Source organism: Acomys minous (assembly GCF_964271855.1).
Source record: "Acomys minous genome assembly, chromosome: 18".
Classification (NCBI taxonomy): domain Eukaryota; kingdom Metazoa; phylum Chordata; class Mammalia; order Rodentia; family Muridae; genus Acomys; species Acomys minous.
The window spans coordinates 59,681,524-59,694,038 of NC_140501.1; the positions used below are offsets into that span (position 1 = coordinate 59,681,524).

The 12,515-nt window shown below is 40.8% G+C and overlaps 1 protein-coding gene across 1 annotated transcript in view; it reads left to right on the forward strand.

The window, feature by feature from the left end:
• The window catches only part of SETDB2 (SET domain bifurcated histone lysine methyltransferase 2), a 38,123-nt gene that overhangs the window by 4,315 nt on the left and 21,293 nt on the right, over positions 1 to 12,515 (forward strand). Inside the window, exons 3-5 of the mRNA XM_084767733.1 lie at positions 5,969 to 6,094; positions 7,622 to 7,687; positions 10,790 to 10,886. Of these exons, the coding sequence (XP_084623859.1) occupies positions 5,969 to 6,094; positions 7,622 to 7,687; positions 10,790 to 10,886 (289 nt within the window). The remainder of the gene's footprint in view (positions 1 to 5,968; positions 6,095 to 7,621; positions 7,688 to 10,789; positions 10,887 to 12,515) is intronic.

The window sequence follows — 12,515 nt, forward strand, 5'->3', positions numbered from 1 at the left end:
CTTCTAGTCATAGGGTCACTTTGTTCATTTTCAAGAAAATATATGCTAAAGATCCAAAACTGAAAAGCTACTGTCTTATGTGCAATATTTTTAAAAGTAGTTTTCTATTTTGAAGATTAACTAGTTTAGCATTTATCTTTTCCCCCCCTTGAGACAGCTACTGTGTTATAATGGCTGTAATTTACTTGTAATTTAGTCGGAGAGATTTGTGTGTGTTTTCATCAGGAGTATAGAAGTCAACTTTGGTGTTAGTCCTCCAGTGCCACCTGTCTCGTACTTTATTATTTTATTATTTTGTGAGAGGGCATCTCATTGGCTTGTGGTTCACCAAGCTATCTGACAGGCCAGCAAACCACAGGATCAGCCCTCCACTTCCTCCCTGACCAAAATGTACATTACCACACCTACCCTTTTTGAACATGGTTCTAGCTCATGCCTACAGGGCGGGCACGTTACTGACTGGGCTTGCTCCTCAGCTCTCCTCAGGGATGTTCTTAAGTAAAAATAGGAGCAGAGGCCGCGGTGACAGGTGTGGGGCAGTGCCATTATCTTGGCTCATTACATCCTTAGCAGCACTCACCCAGTACCTCTGTGTTACCAGCTCACATCTACAAACCTGAAGAGCAAGTGCCTATATGTGTGTATATGATATTGGGGTGACACCCAAGCCTCACACCTCATAAGCCAACTTTCTACTGCTGAGCCACTCCTCAGGCCACTTGAGGGTTATTTTTAAAATAGATCTTATATATTCTCTGAAGGAACTTGGGACTCTCGAAGCCCTCCCTATCCCATCTTGCTGGTTGTAGACTCGGAGATCTCTTAGAGATCCTCCAGGCATCTCCAGGGTTTTGAAATTGCAGCCTAAGGCTGTCTATGAAGTTAACACTTGAGAACACCACAATTGAGTTACACAACAACATCAAAAAAATCATGCTGTTTTAAGTGAGTTTACTACGTGATGTTGAGCCACATTCACAGTGAATCTGGGGCCCGTGTGGCCTGAAGTCTCCATGTGTAGATGTCCTTATTGCTTCATTTACTGAGTGTCATTATTAGTTAAGTGAGGAATTAGATTGCTATGATTCTCGAGTATTTCTCTCTCTCTTTTTTTTTTTTTTTTTACAAAGACTGTACTGGCTGGCTTTGTGTGTCACTTTGACACAAGTAAAGTCATCAAAGAGGTAGGAGCCTAAGTTGAGGAAATGCCTCCATGAGATCTGGCGTAAGACATGCTTTCAATTAATGATCAATTGGGGAGGGCCAGCCCATGGTGGGTGGTGCCATCCTTGTCTGGTCGTTCTGGGTGCTATGAGGAAGCAGGCTGAGCAAGCCGTGTTGAGCAAGCCAGTAAGCAGAATGCTTCCATGGCCTATGCATCAGCTCCTGCCTCCAGGACCCTGCCCTGTTCAATTCCTGTTCTGACTTCCTTCCGTGATGAACAGCAACATGGATGTGCAAGCCAAATAAACCCTTTCCACCCCAACTTGCATTTTGGTCATGGGGTTCTGTTGCAGGAACAGAAACACTAACTGAAGACAAAGGCCTTTTTTTGTTTGTTTGTTTTTTGTTTTTTGTTTTTGTTTTTCGAGACATGGTTTCTCTGTGTAGCCTTGGCTGTCCTGGACTCTCTTTGTAGACCAGGCCGGCCTCGAACTCACAGCGATCCTCCTGCCTCTGCCTCCCGAGTGCTGGGATTAAAGGCGTGGGCCACCACACCCGGCGACAAAGGCCTTTTCAATCTTCGTGTGTACTGATATTTATCTCCTTTATAAAGTTTTTATACTTCTTTCAGTGTGGATATGTTCTTGCAGTAGTCAATACATAGCTGACTAACAGGTTTGGACAGACAGGGTGTCACGTTGTGTTCTGTCATTCATGACACTAGTGGCAGCATTACTGCACTACATTGGTTTTCAAGTGGCTGCATATATTACTTGTCGATATCTTTTTGAAATGTACACAACCATTTACAGTTTTAGATTATTACTGTGTAGTATTGGCTCTTACCGCATAATAGCTTACAACTGAACATCCACACAGTGCACAAATAAGATCAGAAGCAAAAAGCTGAAATTGTTTAAAATGTACTACTTTATAGAGGATCTTATATTTACATTGAGGTGAAAGTCACTCCTGGTCCTCCTTAGTTCACTCATTCGATGTGGGCGGAGACGTGAATAAAGTCAGTGTGATTTAGTTGGGAGCAGCACCTGCACTGAGAACGCAGAGCAGATGCCTGTGAGCTGCTTAGTTATACTGGTCGATGGCTAAGCAGAGGTTCAGGGGTTTCTTTGGTTGGCTCTGCTTTCCTAAGTTTATTAATTTGTGTGTGGCAGGCTGAGAATTGAGCCCATTTCCCAGTTCATGCTGAGCTATAACCTAAACCCTGCTTTCTTAAACTGTGTCGCCATAGTCTCTCTATTAATCGGCTCCAAGAATAAGCAATTACTCTGACTTTTGAGTCAAGCCTTTCCTGTCAGGATCACTCAGTTAAAACATGGTGGCATCTCTAGTAATGTTCCAAACGACACATAATAAAATAAACCAGGGGTTTTTGATCAATATCTTTGGGCATCGATGCCTGTGTTCTCAACCATGACAAAGTTGTATATGATTCCAGAAGTTTTTGATACTACAAATGCAACTTTTATTTTTTCCAAAAATTTTTTTCTCAAATTTGTAATTGACATGAAATCATAAACTATTTTTAGAGAACGTAAAGTGTGTGAATGCAGGTGTACATTGGATAATGTTCAGATTTGGGTAAATATATCTATCCTCTCTTAAAACTGGGATCCAGTAACTTGTTTTTATTTTATTTTTCAAATATTTTTTATTTCAGCCGGGCAGTCATGACGCACACCTTTAATCCCAGCACTCGAGAGGCATAGGCAGGTGGATCACTGTTGAGTTCAAGGCTACACAAAGAAATACTGTCTCGAAAAAAAAATTTATTATTTCAATTTGGTGGAAACATTAAAAGCTCCTCTTGAGCTTTTAAAAGTACAATGTCTGTTGTCGCCCTGTTGTGCTGGAGAACACGAGAACTCCTTTCTAACTGGAACTCGGTACCACTGCCCGACCTTTGGCGTCCCTCTCACTGTCCCCCTGTGAATAACCACTCTTCTGTTCTTACGTCTGTAAGATTAGCTGCCCCATAGCCTACATGAGTTGTAGTCATCCTTCTCATCTTTTTGTCGCCGACTCACTTCACTTTACTTAACACCCTCCAGTTTTTTCCCTGTATCGTTACCAATGACAAGATTTCATCTTCTGGCCAAGTGGTATCCATCATGCATGTATGCCTTATTTTCTCCTAAAGTGGTTTTTAAAGTTTTAAATCCTTCCCATGTGATGTCTCTCTCTAGTAAGGGTGCCTCCCTGGTAAGAAGACGCCCTCCGTGAAGCACTGTAACAGGAGCCTATTACATGCCTTCCACGGTAGTGCTGCCTTTTAAAAGCACTAATTTGTGTTGGCTGTCTTTCAGTGGTAGCTTAGTGAGTGTAGGGACGCAGAGAAATCCTACTTTTCTAAATATTGCTGCACGGAAATGATCTGATCTCTAAAATACTGAAAGTGGAGCTTAGTCCCTAAATATAAGCTCGTTGAGATAGATGCTGTTAGGTCTCAGGGCTGTATAGCTGAGGATGGCCTTAAATTTGGGATCCTTCCTTGCTCCACCTCCTGAGAGCTGGGATTGCATGTGTGTGCCTATACCTGGTTTAAGCATTATAGGGATTGGGCCCGTGGCTTCCTGCTAGGCAAGTAGTCTATAAAGTAAGCTACATCCTCAGCCCCATTTGTCCATTTTATAGATTTGGTCACACAGCTCATAGACAGATGTGCTGGAGTTCAAGCCAGATAATCTGAACAAAGCCTGCTAATGACTGTTCCCGTTCTTTCTTTGAACAGTTTTTCCTAAGTGCTCTCTGAACCAAATCACTCCTATTTTGTGCTTCAACAAGCCTTTATATGCTTTTGTCTCCAAAATTTGTATTTTTTCAATCAAATTTTACTCAGATTATACATAATTTACACAATGAACCTTTCTTTGAACTTCCTACCTAGTTTCATGCCTTACCCTCAGTGGATAGTGTTACTATCCATATAGTTGCCTGACTTAGAAAATACAAGTTATTCTTAAGTCTTTCCACAGATGCCTGAGTGATCTTTTCTTTGTAGCCCAAACTGACCAGATTGGCTCAAACTTGTGATTCTCCTGCCTCAGCTGCCCTAGCCTTGCAGGTGCTGGGTTACAAGTGTGTCCATACCTGGCTTCTAGGTGGTGGGAGAAGCTTATCTAACGCCAGCACAAGATGCTTAGACCTCGTGTGTGGCCTTACATATAAAGTAAAGTTACTTAGCATGACATCTAAGGCCCTCAATGTCATGGCCACTTCCTGGCCTATTAAGTACCACTTGTCATCCATTTTGTTCTCTCAAGTTTCTTTCATTTCAAATCTTAAAACCTTGTAGCTATGCTATGGGGAATTAAAAATAGGCTTTATCTTGTGGAGGATGTAGCAAAGAAATAGCAGCTCTCCTGAGGCTACTTAGCCTTAGTCCTAATTAACCAGAGAGCTGCTTTGAGAAAGGTGACTTCCCAGTAGCATTTGGAAATCAGAGAAAGCAGCCTCTTTTTCTATGCACATTCTGCCTCCATTGTTAAAGTTGGAGGCTAGGACTTAGTTTTTATTATGCTAAGTTATATGTTTTATGTTGCCAAACTAACACCTCAGTGTTCCCAATAACTACTCCAGTGGCTTTCCTAGGCTACAAGTATAGCTTAGTATATCCTTTTTTTGTTTAAGATCCTATTAATGTTAAGTAATTTAATATTTTTGTTGTTTGTTTTGAAACGGAGTTCCACTATGTAGCTGTGAGTGGCCTGAAATTCACAGATCTGCCTGCTTCTGTGTTTGACATTTTAGGGTTTTCTAATACTTTAAAATATAATGCAAATATGAGATTTGTTTTTTTTGGTAACTTGGACTACTTGCATTCTTTGCTTTCAATTTGAAAAGCTTTGACTAAGATAATAGTTTGCTGTATATCAGAAATAATGCCCCTTAACTTATGTAAATTCCAAGTTGAAACAAGGTAAAGTTAATATAAAAGATTTTAAAAATTATTTTGTTAGTAGTTTTAGGTGTGAGAGAGAGACACACAGAGACACAGAGAACAAATGAACATGAGTGTAGGTGCCTGTGGAGACCAGAGACATCAGATCTCAGATCTCTCTGGAGCTAGAGTTGTGAGCTGCCCAACATGAGCACACTGGAGACCAAACTCAGATTCTCCTGTGAAAGACTTTAAGAGACACTACTGTTAGACATTGGGTTATTTCAGTGGTCGCTGAGACGGTTCATTCTGAAGTGATGTACTTCTATGTAGTAGAGATTGTACCCTGGAGATGCTGAAGATGCGCGATACCTATACATACGCCCCCCCACTACGATTCTAACCTGGAGCTAAGAGATAGTGTCATTGAAGGTTTTTATTTTTTATTTATTTTTTAAGATATGATTTCTTATAACACATGCTGGCCTTGAACTTACAACGTATCAAAAAATGACGTTGAAATGTATATTTCTGCTGTTACCTCCCAAGTGCTGGGATTATAGGGTGTACCAGCACATGCAGTTTTATAAAGTATTGAAGATAATAACATTCAGGGCTTCGTACATGGGATGCAAGCACTCCTCCTCTTATCAGCTGAGTTATATCCCAGCCCATTTGATGTGTTTTTAAATTTAGCAGTAGCAGGTTAGACGCTTGGGTCATATTCTTGATGTCTAGTTCTTTGTTAGCAAATATGATCAAAATCTTTTTTTCTCAAGAAAACTGATAGACCAATTGAATCTTAATTTTTGTTTTAAAATGATGTAGATATTTCTGTAAGGTGTGCCTTAGAGAACCTGGTGTATTTCTGTTAAACTCTTAGGTTATTCACTTTTATTTTAGGTGACGCAAAGACTTTCTGGATGGAGCTACAGCACGATGGTAAAGTTGACTTTATGTTTAATAAAACGCAAGATGTGCTGCAGTCACTGAAACAGAAGATAAAAGATGGGTCTGCCACAAATGGAGGTATGAAAAATGAAAAGTTCTAACACCATTGGAAATGTAGTATAACTCTACTGTTGCTTATTACAAACAACACAGACTTGCGTTTCTCAGGCCCTGGTGTGAGTTTGTCTGCTCTGTATATGCTCTGCTTCTACCAGCTTGCTTTTCCGATACATCCTGTAAACGTGTGTATGCCTGAGCCTTGTAAGTGATCGCTGCTGAAGATCCCCTTTGCCATGTGTGGCCCAGAGTTCCTCTTAAGCACTGGGTCCAAGCCCTTCTCCTTTAGCCTCCCAGTAACTGAAATCAAGCTACGTTTTTCTGTTTGTACTTTTTCTTTTTATACCTTTGTGTCTTTGAAGTTCAGGGGAAGGATGTTGCCTAAATAATCCCTGCTTCTTGTGTAAGATTGACGTAAATAGGAAAACCCAACAAAAAAAACTTGGTCTATTCCATCATTTAGACAACTGGTGTCTATATGATTCATTAGTGGTTCAAGTCATGGTCGGTATGTGTAAGGCCTAGGTTCTATCCCAGCATACAGCAGCGTAAAAAGTGTGCTTCAAACAGAACTTTCTGTACTAGTTTTCTCTGTGTTTTCAACCCTAGTTGGTTGTAGAAAATGAGGCTCTAAACGTCAGACCTCCCCTAGCTCGTTAGGAAACAGGCTTGTACAGCAGAGATGTCCCCAGGGGTTGGTACTCTTGGGTGCTCTCACCAGGTGGTCCTGTAGCCCTTAATATTCTAAAAGAAAACCAGAGGACTGGAACTAGTAATGGGGGGGGTTGGTTTTAGTTTTCTTTTTACAGTTTTGTTTAGAAGTGGGAAGAGAAGAATTCTTATGTTTCTCTACCTATCCTAAAACTGAACCAGGGTTGTAATTGTGTGGGATAGATGAGGTAAAGCCAGCAAAGAACGCAGGTGTTGCTTTAGCTGAGATGCAGGGTAAGGGTTTCTTTGGGAGCAGGTTCCTCATGTCATTGCCAGAGGCTTTTCCTCTCAGCATGAAAGCTCTGCCATACTATGCTAATGACATTTCAGGCCTATGACAATTTATTGTCTATTTTTAAAGAAGGTTTAAAAAAACTTTTTTTAAAGATTTATTTATTTATTATTATGTATACAGTGCTCTGCTTGCATGTACTCCTGCAGGCCACAAGAGGGCGCCATATCACATTACAGATGGTTGTGAGCCACCATGTAGTTGCTGGGAATTGAACTCAGGACCTTTGGAGAGGCAGGCCACGCTCTTAACCACTGAGCCATCTCTCCAGCCCTAAAAAATTTTAAGATTATTTTTCAAACTTCTGTGAGTGAAATATCTGTAAGTTTTGATAAGGTATTAGTCTAACTGGTGACCACACTCTCTCCGTTTTAGTTAATTGACCTAAATAGCTAACTTCCCGGTCTCTGTGGCAGATGATAATAAGACTGTCTCTGGGGAGGTGTAAAAATTGGATGTTGATTGCTTAGTATTGTAGCTGGTAACCTGGATAGAAGTGATGGGGATTGCGTTTATCAGCCCCCTTTCTCTCTCTCTCTTAACAGACTACATCCAGGCCATGATCCTAGTGAATGAAGCAACTGTGAGGGACAGTCCGACATTGGAAAAGGGTATGCTCATTGATCATTCCAATCCTCGTGTTTTCTGCTCTTTCCTTGCCAGCCTTAATCTGTTACGTTAAAGGTAACTTGAGAGGACACATAAGATTCATGTTGCTAAGCTTTATGAGGCACTGTTTCCTTTATGAAAAGTCTTGCCCCTCCAGAGATAGCAGACACACTCCTACCAACCACCCAGAAAAATGAACGTTTATGTCTTTTCTTCATAAAACATCATGTAGAGGACTGATAGACTTCTCAGAATGTAAAGTGCTATAAACCTGGTTTCTACAAAGAGCGCTGTTAGGAAGGTACAGCCCATTACAGATAAGTTGGGTAATATTGTTCTTTCAAGCTTGGTTTCAAACCATCAGTCTTTTAAAAGCTAAGCATGTTTGGTTTGAAAAGATCAAAGATAACAAGGAAAAACTTTCCCTATGATGCTTCTGACACTAGATGTGTGTATTTTCCACAGCAAGCGAGTTTCCAGTTTTATGTAGCTACCTGTGAGGTATCCCATGTTAAGCAGTCAGTACCCCAAGACTTGCCCTCACTTGGAATGTCAAGCATAAACCCTGGGCCTCTGTTACCTCTGGCTGACCCAGCTGGAGATGCGGGGTTTCCAGCAGCCGCCACAGGGTTAAGAATTTGCTGGAGAGATGGTTCAGTGGGTAGGGTTGTTCTCCTCTTCCAGGAGACCCACTTTCAGTTCCCAGCACCGATGGTGGGCACCTCACATTCACCAGGGGCTCTGGGAGCACCTGAACTCATGCACGTATGCCTTCACACACAGATATACATGTATACGCAGAGTATAAAAGTTATCTCTTTAAAAAATTTTTGCTGTAATAGCTCAAGAAATTCAAGGAAATGCATTTCATCCTCTTAACAGGAATTTACAACACTTGTAAGAAGTGTTATAAAGGACACAGATTACCAGCCGGGTGAAAAAGCCTGTGGGAGACAGGAGCCCGGATACAGGTGCTCCAGGCTCAAGTTTGGGCAGTATGCCACCCTCCTACTATGCTAATGCTCTCGCCAACCTAAAACCTCTGACTCCCCGTTATTTAGGGCATTGGTGGAGATCTCATTACATAGGTTTGAATGCAGGAATCCTTGGCCACTGCTGATTGACAGTCCTGCCTCTCTCACTTCCTGGACTTGGCTCAGTGTGAAAATCGCACCCCTGTGACTGTGGAACAGCCACCATGCTGAAGCTCCCCTGAGATTTTGGCTAGTAGCCCTCTCAGCGGCAGCCTCGACAAACATCACCCTGGAGGGCCGAAGCCTCTAGAAGTGTTTGAACTAAGACCAACGCTACAATAGAAGATGCTGCTCTCTCCCTGTCACTCGGGAAATTACAAGGATTGTAATAATTACATCAGGAACTAGGGCAGATCGCACATATTATTCTTGTCATGCCACATACACAAGACAAGGAAAAACAGGTTGAAGTGATTTTTATCAGCATTAGCATTCCATAAATTTTAATCTATCATAACTTTGCTGTATGTGTTGAAAGTGCATTTATCAAATTTTTCTTTATACTGATAGATATATTCTTAACACACTTTACTAGTTTTTGCTTTACAATCAAAATTTGGAGCCTTGAAGTTTTTAACCCGAACACCAGTGTGCCTTTAGGGAAATTTTTTTACCCATTATTTATAATTTCAGTGCCTCTGTATATTTTTAGGGTAGGTTCTCTTAAAAAAATATTTCCTTTCACAGTATTCTTAAGTAACATTTGAGATTATAGGGAAGGAGACTTTTTTCCGTGTCTGGGATTGGGGACTATAAATTAGACTCAAAGAAATTCTGCAGTGTAAAAGTGCAGGTATATTGCTTAGTAGGGGAAGAGGGACACGTCTAGACCAACAGATTGGTTCTTAGGACAGAGTGGAAGAACAGAGAAGCAGGTGGGACTTTTGAAAGGTAAATGAGCCCTGACGAAAATAGATACAATATAATATAGATGGAAATAGTGTCTATATGAGCGGGTGCTAACATCCTGTGTTTTTGTGTGATGAGTCAGTCTTCCTGGTAGAAAATTCTACAAGAGGAGATCTCTCTCTCTCTCTCTCTCTCTCTCTCTCTCTCTCTCTCTCTCTCTCTTAACTTCTTTTTTTTCTTTCTTTCTTTCTTTCTTTTTTTTTTTTAAGGAATCATTTTTAAACAGTTAAGAGAAAGCCTTTTCCTGCATTTGCTGATTCTCAAACATTTCAGCTCAGAACAATCCTTTTGCTGCTGTTTCACCCCTGCTCTCTTTCAAAATGTGCACACCCTTCAGAGAGTGCAGTAGTTCTGTAGGAGAGGGCAAAGAAATGGTAGCAAGGAATCAATCCTAAGAAATATTTTTTTTCTTCTCTGAAACAACTTATTTTCAACTCAGTTGGGTTTTTGTTTAGAGTCATTATCAACAGACTTGATTTTATGTTTTATATAGACTGTTCACCTGAATTGCAACAATTTTATCAAGACAGAAATATATCTACTTGCTAGTATAGAAAAACAAAAATACTTGGTGTTAAGGCCAAAGCAAGCCCTTGGAGATCCAGTCTGTACTCCCTAGACACTGGTTAAACCACCAGTTCCCATTTCTTCCCTTGCTTAGTAACAATTGTAATTACATGTTGTTTCCCCCATACAAAAGAACAACAACAAAAAGAAGATGGGGTAAAAAGATCCACAAGGAAATAAGAAACAACAAATGCCTTAAGCCCTGTCCCCTCCAGTGCGTAGTTGTAGAACAACAAGGAAATAAAAGCTACCTAGACTTAACATCTTATGCCCTTAAACACTGTGCCAGTTGTTTACAAAACACAAGCAGGCTTGACATTCACCTGAAGTAACTGTTGCTTTAAGTGGATATCCAGCTCACTCTCCAAGAGTAGTTTCTTAAAAGTTTTTAAATGTATACTGACTTATTTATTTTAATACTTTTGTTGAAAATATTGACAGTCTTATGGCTGAGTCTCAAACTCGGAGTGTCTTTGCAAATTTTAGTGTTCCATTTGGGCAGAAGTTCTAATCGGTGAAGATGTTATTTGACTATTTTAGTGAACTGTTTTTAACTTTGTTTCTTTTGCTCGTGTTTGTATCTTCCCCCTGTAGATCATATACCTGTGACTCAGAATGAACAGGAAAACAGATCAAATGCATTTCCCTTTGCATCATGTGAAAACTCCTTTCCCGAGGACTGCACCATTCTGTATGTATATATTAACCGTGTTAATACTCCCTTCCTGTGCTCTTTACTAAAATTCCCTAGGTAATTAAATCCTTTGATAAAACTTAGCTTAAGATATCTGTGTTGTATTAGTCAGCTGAAATCTGATACTTGGAGTATTAAAATTGCCTCCAGTGTCAGCTCAGAGTGGACGGCAGCTGTGAGAGTATCAGGTGTGAGAGGAGCTCTGCTGTGTAAGCCCTTCTCCTCTGCCGCTGAGCTCGATGAACACCCCTCAGGTTTCCAGAGACTTGTACAGGAGCACATCTGCTACCCGGCAGACAGTAAGGCCAGCACCGCAGCCTCCGAATGCTGGCGAGATTCCTAACTTTTTGCTGCAATCTTTTTCCTTCCAGCTAAAATTAAACTGGCCTTAAAAAGATTCTCAAGAAAACATTCTTTTTCTGCTTTTACTTTTGTGTGTGTGGAGATTGTAGCTAAACACTGTTACATGTAATTTGCATTTATAAATAGTAGAAATGTCTTGTTGGTTTTGTTTGGTTTAATTTTTCACACAAGGTCTCACTAGGTACCTGAGACTGGCTTTGAATTGTGACCTCAGCCTCCCAATTGAGACATCAATGTAATTTGAGTCTCAAAGCAATTTAATACACTTGTACAGAAATCTAAGTTCATGCTTTTATAACGCCCCTCACTGTAGCTCACAAAATGTTGTGGGTTTTTTGGGTTTTGCTTGTTTTTTTCAGATAAGGTTTCTCTGTGTAGTCTTGGTTGTCCTGGACTGACTTTGTAGACCAGGCTGACCTTGAACTCACAGCGATCCCTCTGCCTCTGCCCCCCAAGTGCTGGGATTAAAGGTGTGCGCCACCACCACCCTGCTCAAAATGTTGTTTTTAATTAGAAATGCTAACCCAATATACAGCATAAAATCTCATTAGTTTGCAAACTGATCCAACCATTCTAATATAAGATGTTTCACAAAAAGTTCAGCCCATAACTTTAGAAAATTATACTCTAGGTAGAGAATCAGTTTTTACTGATATATATATAAATTATAAATATGTTAAAGTCATTGTGCTACTTGGTTTTTGTAGGCATATCTAGGCTGAGAGAATCTTAATTGGGAAAATTTCTCCATAAGATTGACAGATCTATAGGGCATTTCCTTAATGACTGATGTATGAGGGCTCAGGCCACTTTGGGTGGTGCCATTCCTGGGCAGGTGGCCGAGGGGTGTACAAGAAAGCAAACAGCAAGCCACAAGGAGTAAGCCAGGAAGCAGCTTCCACCACGGCCTCTGCTTCAAGTTCCTGCCTGATGTCCCTCAGTGATGGCTGTGATCTGAGACTTAGAAGCTGAAGTAAACCCTTTCCTCCTCCGTGTGCCTTTGGTCTTGGTGTTTTATCACAGCAATAGAAACCCTAACTAAGACAGTCATGGTACATGCCGTGGAAATGCATGGGTATCTAATCTTTATCATCCTTAGACTTTGGGTTCTTTTTATTTGTTTGTTTCCCTTTTTTAGAGATAGGGTCTCGTGTAGCCCACACAGAGCTGAGGCTGCTGTGGAGCCGAGGACGGTTTGCTCCGACCTCCTCTTCCCAAGTGCTGTGATTACCGAGTACGTTTAGGTTCTGTTCTTCCAGTTCA